Here is a 23,503-nt window from a genome sequence, read left to right on the forward strand (position 1 = left end):
AGGAAGGAGTTACAGAGAGGAGTTACAGAGAGGAGTTACAGAGAGGAGTTACAGAGAGGTGTTACAGAGAGGAGTTACAGAGAGGAGTTACAGAGAGGAAGGGGTTACGGAGAGGAGTTACAGAGAGGAGTTACAGAGAGGAGGAGTTACAGAGAGGAGTTACAGAGAGGAGGAGTTACAGAGAGGATTTACAGAGAGGAGGAGTTACATAGAGGAGTTACAGAGAGGATTTACAGAGAGGAGTTACAGAGAGGAGTTACAGAGAGGAGTTACAGAGAGGAGTTACAGAGAGGAGGAGTTACAGAGAGGATTTACAGAGAGGAGTTACAGAGAGGAGTTACAGAGAGGAGTCACAGAGAGGAGTTACAGAGAGGAGTTACAGAGAGGAGTTACAGAGAGGAGTTACAGAGAGGATTTACAGAGAGGAAGGATTTACAGAGAGGAAGGATTTACAGAGAGGAAGGAGTTACAGAGAGGAGTTACAGAGAGGAGTTACAGAGAGGAGGAGTTACAGAGAGGAGTTACAGAGAGGAGTTACAGAGAGGAGGAGTTACAGAGAGGAGTTACAGAGAGGAGTTACAGAGAGGAAGGAGTTACAGAGAGGAAGGAGTTACAGAGAGGAGTTACAGAGAGGAAGGAGTTACAGAGAGGAGTTACAGAGAGGAGTTACAGAGCGGAGTTGAGTAGACATTTAGACATTCTGACGTTACACTCCAAATGCAAGAGATGCGTATAAATCTCTACCAACCGTTATATCTGACTGGCACTCTACCCAGTAAACATGGATACGGGAGAGGCAGCCAATGAAAAGCCTTTGTTTAAACCAAAGAGCGACTGCGGGTGGTCAGATCAGCCGTCCTTAACAAAGAGCCCTCCCCCGCCAGCGTGTTAGGCTGTCCGTTCAGCAAGCCCATCCTGGACAGCTCCAGTGTCCTAAACAGAATACGTAGGAGGAGGAGAGGGCTCGGACATGGATCTAGGAAGACTCAGCACTGGCCCGTCTGATAGAGAGCGGTAATTTTTTTTAATTTATATTAAAAATAAATAAAAAACCGAGAGGCCTTAGAAAAAAGAAACTGAAGGAATTAGCGAAACCCATCCCGGCACAAAACATTAAATAAATCAATGGACTGAATGAGGGCTGAATGAAGACTGCCTATAACGCCTATCGATGCCTGTCCAAGGATCTGGATGCCTACGCCATGAACCCAGAGATGACAATGGACAGCATTGGCAATCTGCATGGCGGACTGAACCATGACCAGGACTTGATGAACAGCCACAGCCCCCATCACACCCGGAACGCGGGGGCTTCTTTGCGGTTACATCAGGATCTGGCTGCTGCATCGTCGCGGTCCGCCATGGTGTCCAGCATGGCAACGATTCTGGACGGAGCCGGAGAGTACCGACCAGAATTATCTCACCCGCTTCATCACGCTATGAGTATGCCGTGTGATATATCCCCACCGGGGATGGGTATGAACGGTACATACACCACGTTAACACCACTTCAACCTTTACCCCCAATTTCAACCGTTTCGGACAAATTCCACCATCCGCATCACCATCATCATCACCACCAGCGTCTCTCTGGGAACGTAAGCGGGAGTTTCACGCTGATGCGTGACGAGAGATGTTTACCAGCAATGAACAACATCTACAGTCCCTATCATAAGGACATGACCGGGATGGGTCAGAGTTTATCCCCGCTGGCCAGCAGCCCTCTTGGCAATGGCTTGGGTCCTCTTCATAATACACAGCAAAACCTCCATAACTATGGCACACATGGGCACGACAAGATGCTAAGCTCCAACTTCGATGCCCACACTGCCATGCTGGCCAGGGGGGATCAACATCTCTCAAGAGGCCTCGGTGGCCCCACGGCAGGTATGATGCCGCATTTGAACGGGATGCACCACAGCGGGCACCCGGGCCACTCTCAATCCCACGGGCCTGTGTTGGCTTCCAACCGGGACAGACCGCCCTCCTCCTCGGGACAACAAGGTAACAACTCGGGGCAGCTTGAAGAGATCAACACCAAAGAAGTGGCACAAAGGATCACAGCTGAACTGAAGCGGTATAGCATCCCTCAGGCTATATTCGCTCAGAGGGTGCTGTGTCGCTCGCAAGGCACCCTTTCAGACCTCTTAAGGAACCCCAAACCTTGGAGTAAACTTAAATCTGGAAGGGAGACCTTTCGAAGGATGTGGAAGTGGCTGCAGGAACCCGAGTTTCAGAGGATGTCAGCCCTACGGCTTGCAGGTAAGACAAGGTATCCTCAATAAAACAACCGTTTCTGCTGCAGCCTGTCCGCCTGCCTCTCTCTGCTAGTAGTCAGGCTATAGCCCTGCACTCAAATACAGTTCAGTATCTATCTATCTATCTATCTATCTATCTATCTATCTATCTATCTATCTATCTATCTATCTATCTATCTATCTATCTATCTATCTATCTATCTATCTATCTATCTATCTATCTATCTATCTATCTATCTATCTATCTATCTCACTGCTGACAAGCCTAGATGAATGAATTTCGTCCAAATTACAGTAGTAGTATTGTTATCATTGATCCATAATAACAATCGATATCAATGACAAGGTCAATTTATTTATCTGTCTAAAATTATTTCTCTATTTAATAATAAGCTATTTATGATATTAATATTCTGTACTTAGTGTAGCCTAACCCTTTTTGGGGGGGGGGGGGGGGAATTCTCTTTTAGTGACGAGCAAGTTCTTCTGATGAAATATCACTTATATTTTCATTTTTATATGATATTATTATAGCGAGATACCACCGCTTTTCAACATGTGCAACGTTGAAAACAGCACCAGTCCCTTCATTTGAAATACCCTTCAAAATTGTATTTTGATGTTTTATTTTATTTTTTATTTTTTTAAATGTTATTGTATTTTTTATTTATTTTATTGAATAGACATATTCCTGGAGTAAGCAGCTTAAGGAATATTGTGTAAATCTTGGACTTTTTCTGTGGGTGTTCCGTCAGGGAGAGGGAGAGAAAGAGAGAAAATAGAGACTGGACCATTTCAGACAGAGAATGCCAAAATGCTGTTGAGTGTGATGAGCTTTTTCTTTCCAATCAAAGCCAGAGATGCGTTGAAAACAGGCCAAATATATCTAAGGTTGGTCTATAGTAAGGCTGGTGCCCCCTCTAGCGAGAACGCGTAGAACGACTTAGACCAGATTTCTTTTGTTCCGCCAATGCGAAAAAATGAACCGTCGGTTTCCTTTCAGAATTGATTGTAGATTGTATTTACTAAAGGTTTCTCCTTTTATTTTAGTTCACTGTTCTCACGATCCTCAAAAAAAAAAAAAATTGTTTAAATATGTAGTAGACTATATTGACGCAAACAAACATTTGCTATTATATCAGTAAATGCTATTTATTTATTCTTCACTGATAAATAACTCGATATAGCTACGTAATCCTAAATGTAAACTATTACAGGCTGTATATTGACGTTTACATGTATAGTGTGGAAAGTTGACTGTTTTGACTAAAACCGAAGGGGATACTGCCTAATTGAGATGAGATTTAGAGAGGAAGACAGACCATCGGCGAATAGTGGATCAATATTTCAAAAATTGTGCGCATTTTCTAACAAGGCATTATATATAAAAAACAAAATATGCAGCCTGCTTTACTGTAAGACCAGAACAACTACATTAGATTTCATTTATATATAAATTCTTAATGTATTGGCGATAATGACATTTAACGAGGCTATAATGCAGTAACTGATCACATTTGAGTCATTTAACAGATGCTTTTATCCAGAGCGAATTACACTAGTAAGTATATATATAGTTTCATTCGTGCTTGTCCCCAACGGGAATCGAACCCAAAAGCCGGGCGTTCTAAAAGCCACGCTCTACCAACTGAGCCACACGGGAAAATACTCTCTTTAGATGGAAAGATATTAGGTTGCTCCATATGCTATCTGTCATATATATATATATGTGTGTGTCCCTTCTATGAGCAGCGGAAAATGCCTGGACCGGAATCCGGTGAACATTGAATCAGGCCTTTAAAAAAAAAAATGTAATATTCGTATTAGTTATGGAACTATTGTAAAATAATTGGCATCATTAAATTATCACCAAATATAGCCAATCACTGGTAGCCTATTTTGACAGAGGAAATGGCTTCCCTTGTTCCCCGCAGCAGAACACTATAGTTTACAGATGGCCATGCGGCTCAGGGCTTTGGGGGAAGGTGTTATGTGATCGGCTCGGCTAGCGAGGCAGCAGCCAGGGAATTGAATAGAGGGAACAGAAGCTGCAGCGCACGGGGCTCAATGAATTATTGATAGAAATCTCTGCGTGACCAACAGCTTGTCGCGGGGTTAACCAGCTAGGCAAAATGTGGAGGAGACAAGGGCGCCCGGGCTTTTGTTCGTTGTTCGTTGTGCAGTAGGTGTAATGACGTAAATAAATATCACGGATTGAAAATGCTGAATCATAGAATTATGTGAAAGATGTGGTTGTAATATAATTGGAAATGAAGGGATGTTTTTACTGTCCCAGTTAATCACCTTATATAAAATACATGTATATAGTATTCTTACAGGCGTATCAATAGGTATATAAGCATTAACAACCATTACAGTAGTTGTTGGTCGTATAGTAATTATTGGATACAGTTTCTACTGGAGGAAATAGAACATCTCCAGGTGTTCTTTCGCTGCAGGGTCTCAGCACCGGGGAAAATGGACTCGTCTTGGTTTTATTAGTCCGGTCAAATCAAACGTGACACTTGACTCAAGCTTATTCCACGCGCACTCACATTGCCGCATGCAATCAGTCTGTCCTGGTCCTGCCTGACACCTCGAGGTGCCTGCCACGGAGCCGACAAACATTCCCTGTTACAGCTAGCCTAGCCTACATCATTGACATGCAACTCTTACAAGTCCAGCTGAACTAACTTTTCCAAATAAATAATCACACGGGATAGGCGTCATGATAGAATTATGGACGGTTGAGATCGACCAGGTGGACCTTATAGCCCACTGAAGAATTAAGGAACGGGTGGATATATATATATATATATATAGGCACAATAAACAAATTAATAGGCCTATAGAGACATAAGAAAACCCAACGTTTTATAATAATACACCTATAGACTATTGAACATTTCCTTGTTTATATTTATATATATACTCTAGGCTAAGGCTTTTATTTAGGTGTTTAAATAAAATGTCAGATTTATGGAGATTTTGTGAACATTAGCTATGTTATAACACTAGAACAATTCCTACATAAAAATAAATAAATATATATATATATATATATATATATATATATATATATATATATATATATATATATATATATATATATATCAGTAGGTTAATACCTTACCAAAATGTCGTGAAATAAAAAAACGCCAGGAGGCTACGTTTCACAATATTCATCTGGCGTCATTGTGAAATTAAACACAAACTAAAATAGTTATTCAAAATCACATGTAACATTAAATTACATAGTTACATCTTTACTGAAGGAAAATTATGTTAAACACAGAAAACAAAATGGAAACGTGATTAACGAACAAAAACACAAGACCAGGCTCAGAATTAAGACAACACACATTTTTTTGTTTTTGTTTACTGTCACTCCTGTCTTTCAGTTAAGTCATGCGGTTATGTCACTTTTTTCAAACAAATCTGTTAGGCAGTGGATCAATGGCGATAATCCCCACAAGATTAAAAGGGCATTAATGCTGACAACAATAACATAAACGTGTGGACCCAGATCTCATTGATCTACAGAACCCGATCCGGAGTCGTTCCAGTAATGCTGACGAATCAGGCGGGGTGATGCCCTCTTCCCATCACTGGAGCTATCTCTGCAGCGTCTCCTCTCATAACACCCACATCAACCTATTCTCAGACCAAACACTGTCTGTTAGATTGACAGTGCACTTTGACAAAGACTGGATTTAAACGTGTGTGTGTGTAAAGAGTATTATTGCAGCCTAAAATAACATGTTTTAAATGTGATTTAACCTTGTATTTAATGCATAAATTAAGAGTGACAGTGTGTGGGGTTTCCAGTTTCCAGGTTTGATGTTTGCATATTTGCATATATTCATATAGGTGCTCTCATCCAGAAATGGGGACATTATTAATCAATTAATATTCAACATGATCTCCTGCTTTATTGATTTTTGATTTTTAAAATCTACATTTGAAGAGTGAAGTACAGTATGTATATATATATATATATAATATGTCGTTTCTATCTCATGTACACTGAAGCGGGAAATCCTTAACAATGACATTTCAAATGCAGAGTAATAATAAATGAGTGTGTATTTATCCTAATGTTGTAGTTGACTTAAACATACAGTGGCTAGAGAACAGATCACCACACCAAGCCTTTTCCCTGTGTGCCTCCTCCCTTACAGGTACCAATAGAGAGCACGCCATGATTGGGTCAAATGGGATGCACTGTCAGACACTGACAACATTGTGCACAGGGACTCAAAACTATGGTATGTCAAAAACAATAAAGTAAATATGTAGTAATGCTCAACAGATACACATATACCTAGTATTATATACCTAGTATTATATACCTAGTATTATATACCTAGTATTATATACTTAGTATTATATACCTAGTGTTATATACCTAGTGTTATATACCTAGTGTTATATACCTAGTATTATATACCTAGTATTATATACCTAGTGTTATATTCCTAGTATTATATACCTAGTATTATATACCTAGTATTATATACCTAGTATTATATACCTAGTGTTATATACCTAGTATTATATACCTAGTGTTATATACCTAGTGTTATATACCTAGTGTTATATACCTAGTGTTATATACCTAGTATTATATACCTAGTATTATATACCCAGTATTATATACCCAGTGTTATATACCCAGTATTATATACCTAGTGTTATATACCTAGTGTTATATACCTAGTGTTATATACCTAGTGTTATATACCTAATACCTAGTGTTATATACCTAGTGTTATATACCTAGTGTTATATACCTAGTGTTATATACCTAGTGTTATATACCTAGTATTATATACCTAGTATTATATACCTAGTGTTATACCTAGAATTATATACCTATTGTTACATACCTAGTGTTATATACCTAGTGTTATATACCTAGTATTATATACCTAGTATTATATACCTAGTATTATTTACCTAGTGTTATATACCTAGTATTATATACCTAGTATTATATACCTAGTATTATATACCTAGTATTATTTACCTAGTGTTATATACCTAGTATTATATACCTAGTATTATATACCTAGTGTTATATACCTAGTGTTATATACCTAGTGTTATATACCTAGTATTATATACCTAGTATTATATACCTAGTGTTATATACCTAGTATTATATACCTAGTATTATGTGTAGTTAGTAGATGTGTATTTAGAATGAAATCCCTCTTTAATTGATTGAATAGGGTTATTGGATTCATATTAAAAAGAATATATCCGGTATTGGAATAAAAGTAATGCTGGATTGGAAAGATCCAATTGTGGGTAATAGTCTTTAATGTGTGGTTGAAGGCCATTTTAAGGTAAAGTAGGTCTACTTATGGTCTTAGTTAGTTACATTGTGATGAAAAAACAACCATTAACCCAGACATTTATCCGTTTTAAAAATGATGAGGGGGGTTGTTTAGAAAAGTAAAATATATATATATATTTTGTCAGTAGGTAATGTGTGCATGGGTTCTTTGACAGTGCTAAATTATCCAGTGAGTTGATGAGTTCACATTGCTTTGAGATTAGCCAATTTTATAAACTTACAATATAAAGATCTGTTTTACTGAACAACATGTGTCTCTCTCTCTCACAGATCTGTTTAACTGAACAACATGTCTCTCTCTTTCACAGATCTGTTTTACTGAACAACATGTGTGTCTCTCTCTCACAGATCTGTTTAACTGAACAACATGTGTCTCTCTCTTTCACAGATCTGTTTTACTGAACAACATGTGTCTCTCTCTTTCACAGATCTGTTTAACTGAACAACATGTGTCTCTCTCTTTCACAGATCTGTTTTACTGAACAACATGTGACTCTCTCTCACAGATCTGTTTTACTGAACAACATGTGTCTCTTTCACAGATCTGTTTTACTGAACAACATGTGTCTCTCTCTCACAGATGTTTTACTGAACAACATGTGTCTCTCTCTCACAGATCTGTTTTACTGAACAACATGTGTCTCTTTCACAGATCTGTTTTACTGAACATGTGTCTCTCTATCACAGATCTGTTTAACTGAACAACATGTGTCTCTCTCTCACAGATCTGTTTTACTGAACAACATGTGTCTCTCTTTCACAGATCTGTTTTACTGAACAACATGTGTCTCTCTCTCACAGATCTGTTTTACTGAACAACATGTGTCTCTCTATCACAGTGTGTTTTCCAACCCCAGTCTAGATAACAGAAGGCTGAGTAGCAGTGTTTCTCCTCTCCAGTTAAAGCAGTAGCTATTAGATCATCTGCTAGCCTGGTCTGACTGGCCACACAGTCCAACAGTGACTCTCTGTATCACCTTGTCATCTCTTCATGCTGTCAACACACAGCTTGTGTAAAAGGGCAAAGTTGATTCCCCCCCCCCCCCCTCCGCTCGCTTCTAAAACCAAAAATACCCTGATTCACTCACTCTTGGTCACATGCAACCCCTGTCTGTCTATAGACAAAAGCACTGAACCAAAACCATGCTTGGATATGTAAATTATGTAGTAATCAAACAAATTATACTTTTCAGAATCTTACTGGTTTTGTGATTTTTATTTGGATATATTTGTCGGTCATATTCGACTTTGAAGCAACCAAAATGCTGGACACTAATATATGGTTGATACAGGGCTATAGTGTGTCTGAAGTATCAGTTATTTATGTATTATAAGTAGTATTGCAAGGAGTAATATAAGTAGTATTGTAAGGAGTAATATAAGGAGTATTGTAAGGAGTAATATAAGGAGTATCATACGGAGTATCGTGAGAAGTACTATAAGGAGTATTACAATGAGTAATATACAGAGTATTTTAGGCAGTATTATAATGACTATTATGAGTAGTACTATAAGGAGTATTATAAGGAGTATTATAAGGAGAATTACAATTAGTATTACATGGAGTATTATAATTAGTATTATAAGTAGTATTATAAGGACTATTATAAGGATTATTATACGGAGTATCATGATAAGTATTATACGGAGTATTATGAGGAATATTATAATGAGCAATATACAGTGTATTATAATGGGCATTATAATGCGCAATATATGGAGTATTATAAGGAATATTATAAGGAGTATTACGAGCAGTATTTTAAGGATTATTATATGGAGTATTATACAGAGTATTATGAGCAGTATTATAAGGAGTGTTATAAGGAGTGTTATAAGGAGTATTATAAGGAGTGTTATAAGGAGTATTATAAGGAGTGTTTTAAGGAGTATTATAAGGAGTATAATAAGGAGTAGTATAAGGAGTGTTATAAGGAGTATTATAAGGAGTATTATAAGCAGTGTTATAAGGAGTATTATAAGGAGTATTATAAGGAGTGTTATAAGGAGTATTATAAGGAGTAGTATAAGGAGTGTTATAAGGAGTGTTATAATGAGTATTATAAGGAGTATAATAAGCAGTGTTATAGGAGTATTATAAGGAGTATTATAAGGAGTATTATAAGGAGTGTTATAAGGAGTGTTATAAGGAGTAGTATAAGGAGTATTATAAGGAGTATAATAAGCAGTGTTATAGGAGTATTATAAGGAGTATTATAAGGAGTGTTATAAGGAGTAGTATAATTAGTGTTATAAGGAGTATTATAAGGAGTATTATAAGGGGTGTTATAAGGAGTGTTATAAGGAGTATAATAAGCAGTGTTATAGGAGTATTATAAGGAGTGTTATAAGGAGTATTATAAGGGGTGTTATAAGGAGTAGTATAATTAGTATTAAGAGGATTATTTGTCATAGAAAAGCACAAAACACTGTTGCATGTTTTGGGTCTGAGTTTATTCTGTGTGTGAGTGTGAGTGTGAGTGTGTGTGTGTGTGTGTGTGTGTGTGTGTGTGAAAACCTTGACGGTAGATAAGTGGAACAGGATTTTAGTCCCCCAAATCCCTCTGAGACAATTTCCTTATCAGTACAGTGACATCACCAGAAGTCAATGAGAGGGAGCTGTGATTGGTTGTTTCACAGAGCTAATAAATAAGTCTGGTTATGAACCTTTGGACTGCTGGCTGGTGTGGACACTGTGATTCCTAGATAGGCTGCCGGGCTCCAACCATCATCCTGTTGATTAGAGAAAGAGGAGACACAGTGTGTGTGTGTGTGTGTGTCTACCTATCTGTTGTTAGCAGGAAGTGTCTGCCTGTCTGTTGTTAACAGGAAGTGTCTGCCTGTCTGTTGTTAGCAGGAAGTGTCTGCCTGTCTGTTGTTAACAGGAAGTGTCTGCCTGTCTGTTGTTAGCAGGAAGTGTCTGCCTGTCTGTTGTTAACAGGAAGTGTCTGCCTGTCTGTTGTTAGCAGGAAGTGTCTGCCTGTCTGTTGTTAACAGGAAGTGTCTGCCTGTCTGTTGTTAGCAGGAAGTGTCTGCCTGTCTGTTGTTAGCAGGAAGTGTCTGCCTGTCTGTTGTTAGCAGGAAGTGTCTGCCTGTCTGTTGTTAGCAGGAAGTGTCTGCCTGTCTGTTGTTAGCAGGAAGTGTCTGCCTGTCTGTTGTTAACAGGAAATGTCTGCCTGTCTGTTGTTAGCAGGAAGTGTCTGCCTGTCTGTTGTTAACAGGAAGTGTCTGCCTGTCTGTTGTTAGCAGGAAATGTCTGCCTGTCTGCTGTTAGCAGGAAGTGTCTGCCTGTCTGTTGTTAGCAGGAAGTGTCTGCCTGTCTGTTGTTAGCAGGAAGTGTCTGCCTGTCTGTTGTTAGCAGGAAGTGTCTGCCTGTCTGTTGTTAACAGGAAGTGTCTGCCTGTCTGTTGTTAGCAGGAAGTGTCTGCCTGTCTGTTGTTAGCAGGAAGTGGCTGCCTGTCTGTTGTTAGCAGGAAGTGTCTGCCTGTCTGTTGTTAACAGGAAGTGTCTGCCTGTCTGTTGTTAGCAGGAAGTGTCTGCCTGTCTGTTGTTAGCAGGAAGTGTTGGTCAGAACAATCTCATCTAAGAGCTAAGAGCAACAACACATTAAGGACATCTGTTAGCTAGCTAGGCTGGAGAGCTAAGAGCAACAACATTATGCACTGACTGTATTATTGGCATTCAGTAGAGTGCAGCAATGTAGAACTATTTATCTGAAGGAATGTGTAAAACTACATGTATTTGTATTTGTATTTATTATGGATCCCCATTAGCTGCTGCCAAAGCAGCAGCTACTCTTCCTGGGGTCCAGCAAAATTAAAGCATTTTGTACAATTTTAAAACTTTACAATACATTCACAGATTTCACAACACACTGTGTGCCCTCAGGCCCCTACTCCACCACTACCACATATCTACAGTACTAAACCCATGTGTATGTATAGTGTGTGTGTGTGTGTGTGTGTGTGTGTGTCTGTGCCAACGTTTGTGTTGCTTCACAGTCCCCGATGTTCCATAAGGTGTTTTTTGATCTCTTTTTTAAATCTAATTTTACTGCTGCGTCAGTTACTTGATGTGGAATAGAGTTCCATGTAGTCATGGCTCTATGTAGTACTGTGCGCCTTCCATAGTCTGTTCTGGATTTGGGGAATGTGAAGAGACCTCTTGTGGCATGTCTTTTGGGGTATGCATGGGTGTCCGAGCTGTATGCCAGTAGTTTAGTACTTTTCAATACCTCATAAATAAAAGTGGTGATGAAGTCAATCTCTCCTCCACTTTCAGCCAGGAGAGATTGACATGCATATTATTAATATTAGCTCTCTGTGTACATCCAAGGGCCAGCCGTGCTGCCCTGTTCTGAGCGAATTGCAATTTTCCTAAGTCCTTTTTTGTGGCACCTGACCCCACGACTGAACAGTAGTCAAGGTGCGACAAAACTAGGGCCTGTAGGACCTGCCTTGTTTATAGTGTTGTTAAGAAGGCAGAGCAGCGCTTTATTATGGACAGTCTTCTCCCCCATCTTAGCTACAACTGCATCAATATGTTTTGACCATGACAGTTTACAATCCAGTGTTACTCCAAGCAGTTTAGTCTCCTCAACTTGCTCAATTTCCACATAATGTATTACAAGATTTAGTTGAGGTTTAGGGTTTAGTGAATGTTTTGTTCCAAATACAATGCTTTTAGTTTTAGAAATATTTAGGGCTAACTTATTCCTTGACACCAACTCTGAAACTAACTGCAGCTCTTTGTTGAGTGTTGCAGTCATTTCAGTCGCTGTAGTAGCTGTTAAGTGTTGAGTCATCAGCATACATAGACACTCTGGCTTTACTCAGTCAGTGGCATGTCGTTAGTAAAAATTGAAAAAAGCAAGGGGCCTAAACAGCTACCCTGGGGAATTCCTGATTCTAACTGGGTTATATTTGATAGGTTTCCATTAAAGAACACCCTCTGTGTTCTGTTAGACAGGTAACTCTTTATCCACATTATAGCAGGGGGTGTAAAGCCATAACACATGTTTTTCCAGCAGCAGACTATGATCGATAATGACAAAAGCAGCATTGAAGTCTAACAAGACGGTCCCCACAATCATTTGATCATCAATTTCTCCTCAGCCAATCATCAGTCATTTTTATAAGTGCTATGCTTGTTGAGTATTCTTTCACCCAAATATATTTCTGGAATTTACAGTACAGTAAACAGCCTTTAAGTGATATACAGATGTTTTAAAATCAGAGGCGGGGCAAGCCACTGGCTTTTAGAGACATATTCTATACCTCCTCTGGAATTTTACAGAAACTGCCTTTTAAGGAATATAAAGTGATGCTTTGAAATCAGAGAGAAAAAGCGAGTGCTAGCCAGAATATTTTTTTTTAGATAGGCTATGTATTGTATTCTTAAAGCTTTCCTGATGCTTGTATAAAAGCTGATAAACATGACCCTGCTGTGTTCTGGTTGGTTTGTGTCTCTCTGTGTGTCTGTGAACAAGTGCAGACATCATTACTGCTTATGTTTTGTGGTAGAATATTGATCTATCTCCAGGACACCCTCCATCCTCCATGTCACTACTCTAGCCTCCTCTCCTTATGTACTTATTGATTGCGTCCTCTAATGACACCCTATTCCTTATTTAGTACACTTATTTTAACCAGGGCCAATAGGGCTTAGGGGCTTTGGTCAAAATTAGTGCTTAGGTAAAAGGGTGCCACTTGGGAAGCAACCATACAGCTGATCTCAGACCTATTAGCTGACTTTACATTGCTGGATCTTAATTGGAATGTAGTGTGAAGTAACTCTGACACACCGTACGGATAAAATGTTTTTATGGATCTGTTCATCTTACTGTATATGGGTTTTAATGGTTCATGTTGGATCTAAGCACTATGTTAATTTGGAATTAATTCTGAAAATACAGTGTCATGTTGATGGTCTGAGAACAATAGAGGGATTCTCTCTCTCTCTCTTGTAGCTTGGTAGTAAGATAGACTTTATGATAGGATACCATATAATCACTTTGCTGACCAGGGTAATGTTAATTCTGGGGGAAAAAATTCAAAACATTTAATGTGGTGAGCCAAACAAACAGTCCTTTCTGTTCTCGTTTATACATAAACACTCTTACTTGACACATAATAATATGTAATATCAGGCTCTAAAACATGTGGTTTACACTACAGTATGTAATGCAGGCTCTAAAAAATGTGGTTTACACTAAAGTATGTAATGTCAGGCTCTAAAACTTGATTTAGACTACAGTAGGTAAAGGTAGGCACTATGACATGTGGTTTACACTACAGTAAAGTATATAATGTCAGGCTCTACAACATGTCTTAGTGCCTACCTTTACCTACTGTAGTATGTAATTACAGACTCTATAACACTTGGTTTACACTACAGTATGTAATGTCAGGCTCTAAAACATGTCCGGACCAGACCAAAAATCAATGTCCGTGGACATGGAAATCAAGGATGGTTCGGACAAGACCAAAAAAAGACGCCCAAAAGGCGTAGGCGTCGGTCCGTGCTTACTGGGGTGTAGCCTACAGTGTTGCCTGACATTTAAATGTATGAAGGCCCGACTATGTGGTAGGCCTTGCATTTGTAAAGCAGGCCGTTGTTTTGACTTTATTAGTCCTGATTCCTGTGACTCATCATTTTGTTTATTTAAGCTCTGATTACCAGCTACCCAACTTTATCAGGAGGTATCGTGACACTATTTGCAATGTGTTTACACAGCGGGAAATGTAGAAGTATTTTCCTTTACGCTATGATCAGCTCGTAAATTTTTTTTTTATGGATACAAACTTGAAACCACAGATCATAACAATTTAGCGCACGGGATGAATCTCCTGGAAAGCAATTGTGAGTAGACTAATTGTCCATTCCATATCGTCCATTTTACTTTGACCTGTCCTGTTTTTAGGATTTGTTGTTTGTTAACATAACAGCACATTTTTTTTGCAGGCTTGACTATATTTGATTGGCCACCATTTTAGGTTAGGCTATTTGATTGGAGAAACCTGCATGATGTAAAAAAAAAACGTAAGCCTCATTACATTGTCATCCATTTTATTTCCAGCCTGAAGGCTACAGAAAAGGCTGCGTACTCTTTCTACCATATCCCGTATCTGCTACATGATTTATGTCAGATGATATTATTTTGGACGGAACGTTGGTGGAGCGCAGCAGCAATGCATCCCTCCAACAGCACCCTGGAGAGGCATGCTGGGAATGGATAAGATACATATTGTGTGTCCCTTTTGCCTTTGACAAAGTGGGCACTGCTTACCACAGGGCGACATTAGCGCTCACCTAAAAAGCCCAGACGGTTGAGATAAATGATTATTTCTGGGGCAGAATTATGTGAGGTTTTATGTGTTGTTTTTGGAGGTGTGTCTTGGTCAGTTTAGCTCAGAAAATGTTGCACTCGTCATAATAATTCGTTCCAACTTCAACGGGTGGATCTCCCTATGCGCTTGGCAGTGTGCCAGTAGAAATGCATCACATCCTCATATACACTGACTGTACAAGGCATTAGGAACACCTGCTCTGTCCATAACATAGACAGACCAGGTGAATCCAGGTTAAAGCTATGATCCCTTATTGATGTCACTTGTTAAATCCACTTCAGTCCAGTGTAGGTGAAGGAGAGGAGATGGGTTAAAGAAGGATATTTAAGCCTTGAGAAAATTGAGACATGGATTGTGTATGTGTTCCATTCAGAGGGTGAATGGGAAAGACTATATATTTAAGTGCCTGGTTTGAGGGTGTCAAAAACTGTCAACACAGCTGGATTTTTCAACCTCAACAATTTCCCGTGTGTATCAATAAGGGGCCACTACCCAATGGACATCCAGCCAACTTGACCACAACGGTGGGAAAAATTGGAGTCAACATGGGCCAGCATCCTTGTGGAACGCTTTCAACGCCTTGTAGAGGTCATTGTAAATATGAATTTGTTCTTAAAGGTTAAATAAAAAAGACAAAAAATTAAAAATAGAATCCCCGACGAATTGAGGCTGTTCTGAGGGCAAAGGTGGGGATGCAACTCAATATTAGGAAGGCGTTCCTAACCATGGGTAAGACGGGTCGTTATCCCTCTGATAAAAGAGAGGAGGAACTCTACCTTATCGATCATAGGCTACTGATTGATTGAACCTTACAAAAGAAAACCCTTACCTTAACGCCTCATTTCCCTCTCCTCTGGAAACGTTAAACTCTTCTCTCTGAATAATATAATTACGTTTTTTGATCCTACTGTAACCTGTCCTATGTGGAAAGAAACCTTGATTGAATCACTGGAGTGTGGACTTTCATTGTCGGAGGAGATTTCTCCTTCTCCAGGTGTAGGCAGTTTCGGTGCGTCCTGGGTTAGCAATTGCTCTGTGGGGGGGGGGGGGGGGGGGCGGGGGGGGGGTTCGGTGACTGTAGCCTAAGCATAATAGAAAATTATGAGAGATAATTTCATCATCACACAAAGGTGTTGGCCTTGGTGTTGTGGTTATGTCAGGAAGCCTTGTTGATGTTTTAAAAAAAAAAAAAAAATCAGTAATCTGAAGGAAACCTAGACAATAGTAGCCTATTGTGACATCATTTATGGCCATGAAATGTAAATTGTGATTTGTTTGATGCGATAGTTAGAATAGCAATAACCAATAGGCTATCTTCCCCATTTCTAGTATTTAAGATGAATTACAAAGACGAAAGGTTGCATCCACAGTGTGAATAGCCTTTGTAAAAAGGAATTGAAAGCCCAAGAAAAAAAAAAAAGTAAATACATAAAATCATTTATCTTTCGAACTATCTGTGTTTGATCATTTTCCTTCAATTCGCAAGAGGCTGAATGTATCTCACCGGAGAAAGCATCCGAGCGAGCAAAACAGCGCCCCCTCTGTCTCAGTATGTGTAGGCCATCTATCTGATGCAGTCTGGTCAAAAAGAGTATGACATTGTTGCAGCCTGTAGTAGCATTGAAGGCAAGGAAATCCAGCGAACATCTGGCCTCCCTTGTCAAAAAAGTATAAAATGTTTGCCAATCAGCGTTGAGCTAGATAAACTGTACCTTTCCTAAATTAGCCATGGATGGAGATAGGGATTTGGACTTGGGTTTTAATTCATTCTCCGTTCTGGCCAATGATTATAATGGCGATTCTGATCCAACCATTAATTCATACATTGTTTTGCCCCTTGCCGGAGAGGATGGAAGTTCAATATGTAACTAGATGTAAAAAGGCTAATGTTAACTAGCTAACGTTGCCCATGAATGGAAGTTAAGCTAGCGATCAAGCATTTTAGCCAAGTAGCCTCGGACAACAACAAATAAAAGCATGTACTGTATGACAGAGGGATAGACTGTTTCCTCAACATGAGAGAGGAGGATGGCGTTTGTCTACATTTACGGTGAATCAATATGTTTTTTATTTGCCCGAACACGAACAGAAATCAGAACCATGGAAAGCCACATCATATTTAGCTTACGTTGATTGGACTAAATCGTTTTTTTGGTGTATTTTAATTGTCACTGTATTAGACAAAGAAGAGGTGATTTGATGATGTTGAAATGTTGAAGTTGAAATGGTGCTGGAATAGTGGAGGCAGCTCCTGTTTTCTTTGCGATTTGCGGTAAGTCTCTGTGGTACTAAATCAATAGTTGTTTAGTGGTTCGAAAATGTCTGAAACATTAACTTGCTTGACCATGCTGTAGGTCATGTAACTGTCTGTTACTGTACATGCAATATGCTTTGTGGACTTCACTGGACAGAGGTTGCTATCCGGTTTTGTCAGAAAACAAAGGTGTAGTTGAATTTATGTTTTCCTGTCTCGGCCTTTAGGCCTATATATCACTGTCGAAAGGCAACTTAATTAGCAGGTTAAAGAGCAAACCACGCAATTATCACAACACATACAGAATACTAAGAGTGTGCAAAGCTGTCATCAAGGCAAAGGGTGGTTACTTTGAAGAATCTCAAATATAAAATATATTTTGATTTGTTTAACGCTTTTTTGGTTACTACATGATTCCAAGCTTAACACTGCAACAAGATTAACACTGCAACAAGATTAACACCGCAACACGCTTAACATTGCAACATGCTTAACACTGCAACACGCGTAACACTGTAACAAGCTTAATAGCTGCAACAAGCTTAACACTGCAAGAAGCTTAACACTGTAACAAGCTTAACACTGTAACAAGCTTAACACTGTAACAAGCGTAACACTGCAACAAGCTTAACACTGCAACACGCTTAACACTGTAACAAGCTTAATAGCTGCAACAAGCTTAACACTGCAACAAGCGTAACACTGTAACAAGCTTAACACTGCAACAAGCTTAACACTGCAACAAGCTTAATAGCTGTAACAAGCTTAGCACTGTAACAAGCTTAACACTGCAACAAGCTTAACACTGCAACAAGCTTAATAGCTGTAACAAGCTTAGCACTGTAACAAGCTTAACACAGCAACAAGCTTAACACTGCAACAAGCTTAATAGCTGTAACAAGCTTAGCACTGTAACAAGCTTAACACTGCAACAAGCTTAACACAGCAACAAGCTTAACACTTCAACAAGCTTAATAGCTGTAACAAGCTTAACACTGTAACAAGCTTAACACTGCAACAAGCTTAACACTGTACCAAGCTTAATAGCTGTAACAAGCTTAACAGTGTAACAAGCTTAACACTGCAACAAGCTTAACACTGTAACAAGCTTAACACTGTAACAAGCTTAACACTGTACCAAGCTTAATAGCTGTAAAAAGCTTAACACTGTAAAAAGCTTAACACTGCAACAAGCTTAACACTGTACCAAGCTTAATAGCTGTAACAAGCTTAACAGTGTAACAAGCTTAACACTGTAACAAGCTTAACACTGTACCAAGCTTAATAGCTGTAATAAGCTTAACACTGTAACAAGCTTAACACTGTAACAAGCTTAACACTGTACCAAGCTTAATAGCTGTAACAAGCTTAACACTGTAACAAGCTTAACACTAACAAGCTTAACACTGCAACAAGCTTAACACTGCAACAAGCTTAACACAGCAACAAGCTTAACACTGCAACAAGCTTAACACTGCAACAAGCTTAACACTGCAACAAGCTTAATAGCTGTAACAAGCTTAACACTCTAACAAGCTTAACACTGCAACGAGCTTAACACTGTAACAAGCTTAATAGCTACAACAAGCTTAACACTGCAACAAGCTTAACACTGCAACACGCTTAACACTGCAACAAGCTTAACACTGTAACACGCTTAACAATGTAACAAGTTTAATAGCTCCAACAAGCTTAACACTGCAACAAGCTTAACACAGCAACAAGCTTAACACTTCAACAAGCTTAATAGCTGTAACAAGCTTAACACTGTAACAAGCTTAACACTGCAACAAGCTTAACACTGCACCAAGCTTAATAGCTGTAACAAGCTTAACAGTGTAACAAGCTTAACACTGCAACAAGCTTAATAGCTGTAACAAGCTTAACACTGCAACAAGCTTAACACTGTACCAAGCTTAATAGCTGTAACAAGCTTAACAGTGTAACAAGCTTAACACTGCAACAAGCTTAACACTGTAACAAGCTTAACACTGTAACAAGCTTAACACTGTACCAAGCTTAATAGCTGTAACAAGCTTAACACTGTAACAAGCTTAACACAGCAACAAGCTTAACACTGTACCAAGCTTAATAGCTGTAACAAGCTTAACACTGTAACAAGCTTAACACTGCAACAAGCTTAACACTGTAACAAGCTTAACACTGCAACCAGCTTAATAGCTGCAACAAGCTTAACACTGTAACAAGCTTACCACTGCAACAAGCTTAACACTGCAACAAGCTTAACACTGCAACAAGCTTAATAGCTGTAACAAGCTTAACACTAACAAGCTTAACACTGCAACAAGCTTAACACAGCAACAAGCTTAACACTGCAACAAGCTTAACACCGCAACAAGCTTAACACTGCAACAAGCTTAACACTGCAACAAGCTTAATAGCTGTAACAAGCTTAACACTGTAACAAGCTTAACACTGCAACGAGCTTAACACTGCAACAAGCTTAACACTGTAACAAGCTTAATAGCTACAACAAGCTTAACACTGCAACAAGCTTAACACTGCAACACGCTTAACACTGCAACAAGCTTAACACTGTAACACACTTAACAATGTAACAAGTTTAATAGCTACAACAAGCTTAACACTGCAACAAGCTTAACACTGCAACAAGCTTAACACAGCAACAAGCTTAACACTTCAACAAGCTTAATAGCTGTAACAAGCTTAACACTGTAACAAGCTTAACACTGCAACAAGCTTAACACTGTACCAAGCTTAATAGCTGTAACAAGCTTAACAGTGTAACAAGCTTAACACTGCAACAAGCTTAACACTGTAACAAGCTTAACACTGTAACAAGCTTAACACTGCAACAAGCTTAACATGGTACCAAGCTTAATAGCTGTAACAAGCTTAACACTTTAACAAGCTTAACACTGCAACAAGCTTAACACAGCAACAAGCTTAACACTTCAACAAGCTTAATAGCTGTAACAAGCTTAACACTGTAACAAGCTTAACACTGCAACAAGCTTAACACTGTACCAAGCTTAATAGCTGTAACAAGCTTAACAGTGTAACAAGCTTAACACTGCAACAAGCTTAACACTGTAACACGCTTAACACTGTAACAAGCTTAACACTGCAACAAGCTTAACACTGTACCAAGCTTAATAGCTGTAACAAGCTTAACACTGCAACCAGCTTAATAGCTGCAACAAGCTTAACACTGTAACAAGCTTAACACTGTAACAAGCTTACCACTGCAACAAGCTTAACACTGCAACAAGCTTAACACTTCAACAAGCTTAATAGCTGTAACAAGCTTAACACTGTAACAAGCTTAACACTGCAACAAGCTTAACACTGTACCAAGCTTAATAGCTGTAACAAGCTTAACAGTGTAACAAGCTTAACACTGCAACAAGCTTAACACTGTACCAAGCTTAATAGCTGTAACAAGCTTAACACTTTAACAAGCTTAACACTGCAACAAGCTTAACACAGCAACAAGCTTAACACTTCAACAAGCTTAATAGCTGTAACAAGCTTAACACTGTAACAAGCTTAACACTGCAACAAGCTTAACACTGTACCAAGCTTAATAGCTGTAACAAGCTTAACAGTGTAACAAGCTTAACACTGCAACAAGCTTAACACTGTAACAAGCTTAACACTGTAACAAGCTTAACACTGCAACAAGCTTAACACTGTACCAAGCTTAATAGCTGTAACAAGCTTAACACTGCAACCAGCTTAATAGCTGCAACAAGCTTAACACTGTAACAAGCTTAACACTGTAACAAGCTTACCACTGCAACAAGCTTAACACTGCAACAAGCTTAACACTGCAACAAGCTTAATAGCTGTAACAAGCTTAACACTAACAAGCTTAACACCGCAACAAGCTTAACACTGCAACAAGCTTAACACAGCAACAAGCTTAACACTGCAACAAGCTTAACACTGCAACAAGCTTAACACTGCAACAAGCTTAATAGCTGTAACAAGCTTAACACTGTAACAAGCTTAACACTGCAACAAGCTTAACACTGCAACAAGCTTAACACTGTAACAAGCTTAATAGCTACAACAAGCTTAACACTGCAACAAGCTTAACACTGCAACAAGCTTAACACTGCAACAAGCTTAACACTGTAACACGCTTAACACTGTAACAAGCTTAACAGCTACAACAAGCTTAACACTGCAACAAGCTTAACACTGCAACAAGCTTAATAGCTGTAACAAGCTTAACACTGTAACAAGCTTAACACTGCAACAAGCTTAACACTGCAACAAGCTTAACACTGTAACAAGCTTAATAGCTACAACACGCTTAACACTGCAACAAGCATAACACTGTAACAAGCTTAATAGCTGCAACAAGCTTAATAGCTGCATGTAACTGTCTGTTACTGTACATGCAATATGCTATGTGGACTTCACTGGACAGAGGTTGCTATCCGGTTTTGTCAGAAAACAAAGGTGTAGTTGAATTTACTCTGCCACTCTGTTTTCCTGTCTCGGCCTTTAGGCCTATATATCACTGTCGAAAGGCAACTTAATTAGCAGGTTAAAGAGCAAACCACGCAATTATCACAACACATACAGAATGCTAAGAGTGTGCAAAGCTGTCATCAAGGCAAAGGGTAGATACTTTGAAGAATCTCAAATATAAAATATATTTTGATTTGTTTAACGCTTTTTTGGTTACTACATGATTCCAAGCTTAACACTGCAACAAGATTAACACTGCAACAAGCTTAACACCGCAACACGCTTAACACTGTACCAAGCCTAATAGCTGTAACAAGCTTAGCACTGTAACAAGCTTAACACTACAACAAGCTTAATAGCTGCAACAAGCCTAACACTGTAACAAGCTTAATAGCTGCAACAAGCTTAATAGTTGTAACAAGCTTAGCACTGTAACAAGCTTAACACTGCAACAAGCTTAACACAGCAACAAGCTTAACACTTCAACAAGCTTAACACTGCAACACGCTTAACACTGTACCAAGCCTAATAGCTGTAACAAGCTTAATAGCTGCAACAAGCTTAACACTGCAACAAGCTTAACACTGCAACAAGCTTAACACTGTAACAAGCTTAACACTGCAACAAGCTTAACACTGCAACAAGCTTAGCACTGTAACAAGCTTAACACTGCAACAAGCGTAACACAGCAACAAGCTTAACACTTCAACAAGCTTAACACTGCAACAAGCTTAACACTGTAACAAGCTTAACACTGTAACAAGCTTAATAACTGCAACAAGCTTAACACTGCAACAAGCTTAGCAGCTGTAACAAGCTTAACACTGTAACAAGCTTAATAGCAGCAACAAGCTTAACACCGCAACAAGCTTAACACTGTACCAAACCTAATAGCTGTAACAAGCTTAACACTGAAACAAGCTTAGCAGCTGTAACAAGCTTAACACTACAACAAGCTTAATAGCTGCAACACGCTTAACACTGTAACAAGCTTAACACTGTAACAAGCTTAGCAGCTGTAACAAGCTTAACACTGCAACAAGCTTAGCAGCTGTAACAAGCTTAACACTGTACCAAACCTAATAGCTGTAACAAGCTTAACACTGAAACAAGCTTAGCAGCTGTAACAAGCTTAACACTACAACAAGCTTAATAGCTGCAACAAGCTTAACACTGTAACAAGCTTAACACTGTAACAAGCTTAGCAGCTGTAACAAGCTTAACACTACAACAAGCTTAATAGCAGCAACAAGCTTAACACTGTAACAAGCTTTACACTGAAACAAATAATCTATCATATCCAGATGGAATGGGGCGTTGTTTTTTTAATCTGTTCTAATGAAGCCCTTTAGGTGGAAGACCCAGTTAGCAAGAAGAAACTCACTATTGCCATTACAAGCATATCAGTGGTGTCAGTCTGAGAGAATATTGTCAGTGAATACTGCCACCTTCTGGTAGAATCTTGTAAGTTCAGTTTTTATTGTTTCACATTTCACAGCAAGAGTGATGGGAGAGCTCGGTGGTGACAAAGAGAGTGTGTTTTTCTATGAAAGGAGTAATATGCTATCCTTTCTAAGTTAACTGGTGTCATGTTGTTGTTTCTTCATCTTTAGTCACGCTTCCTATAGTAGCCTACTGTTTACTGGCTGTATATTCAATAGGACTACATACTTTTGCCATTGTGTCAGCAGTATATGCTAACGTCCAGAGCTAGCTATAGGCTAGGATTATATGTTCGAGGTTAACTCAGAACTAAGATGTGTTGCACATTAAGAACCTACAGTACAGAAAGAAGTCTGAATCCAATGGTCGCTCA

General features: G+C 38.9%; 1 protein-coding gene across 3 annotated transcripts in view; it reads left to right on the forward strand.

The window, feature by feature from the left end:
• The first annotated feature begins 930 nt into the window (after positions 1-930).
• Positions 931-23,503, forward strand: part of LOC106572165 (one cut domain family member 2) — a 32,586-nt gene continuing 10,013 nt past the window's right edge. Inside the window, exons 1-2 of one of the 3 annotated variants that reach the window (XM_014146081.3) lie at positions 931-2,262; positions 6,440-6,526. In XM_014146081.3, the coding sequence (XP_014001556.3) occupies positions 1,146-2,262; positions 6,440-6,526 (1,204 nt within the window). In that variant the 5' untranslated portion in view covers positions 931-1,145. Of the gene's footprint in view, positions 2,273-6,439; positions 6,527-23,503 lie in introns of all 3 variants that reach the window. The other 2 variants (XM_045693979.2, XM_045693984.2) reach the window with 2 other exon arrangements.

This window comes from Salmo salar, chromosome 01, assembly GCF_965601325.2.
Source record: "Salmo salar chromosome 01, fSalSal1, whole genome shotgun sequence".
Lineage (NCBI taxonomy): Eukaryota > Metazoa > Chordata > Actinopteri > Salmoniformes > Salmonidae > Salmo > Salmo salar.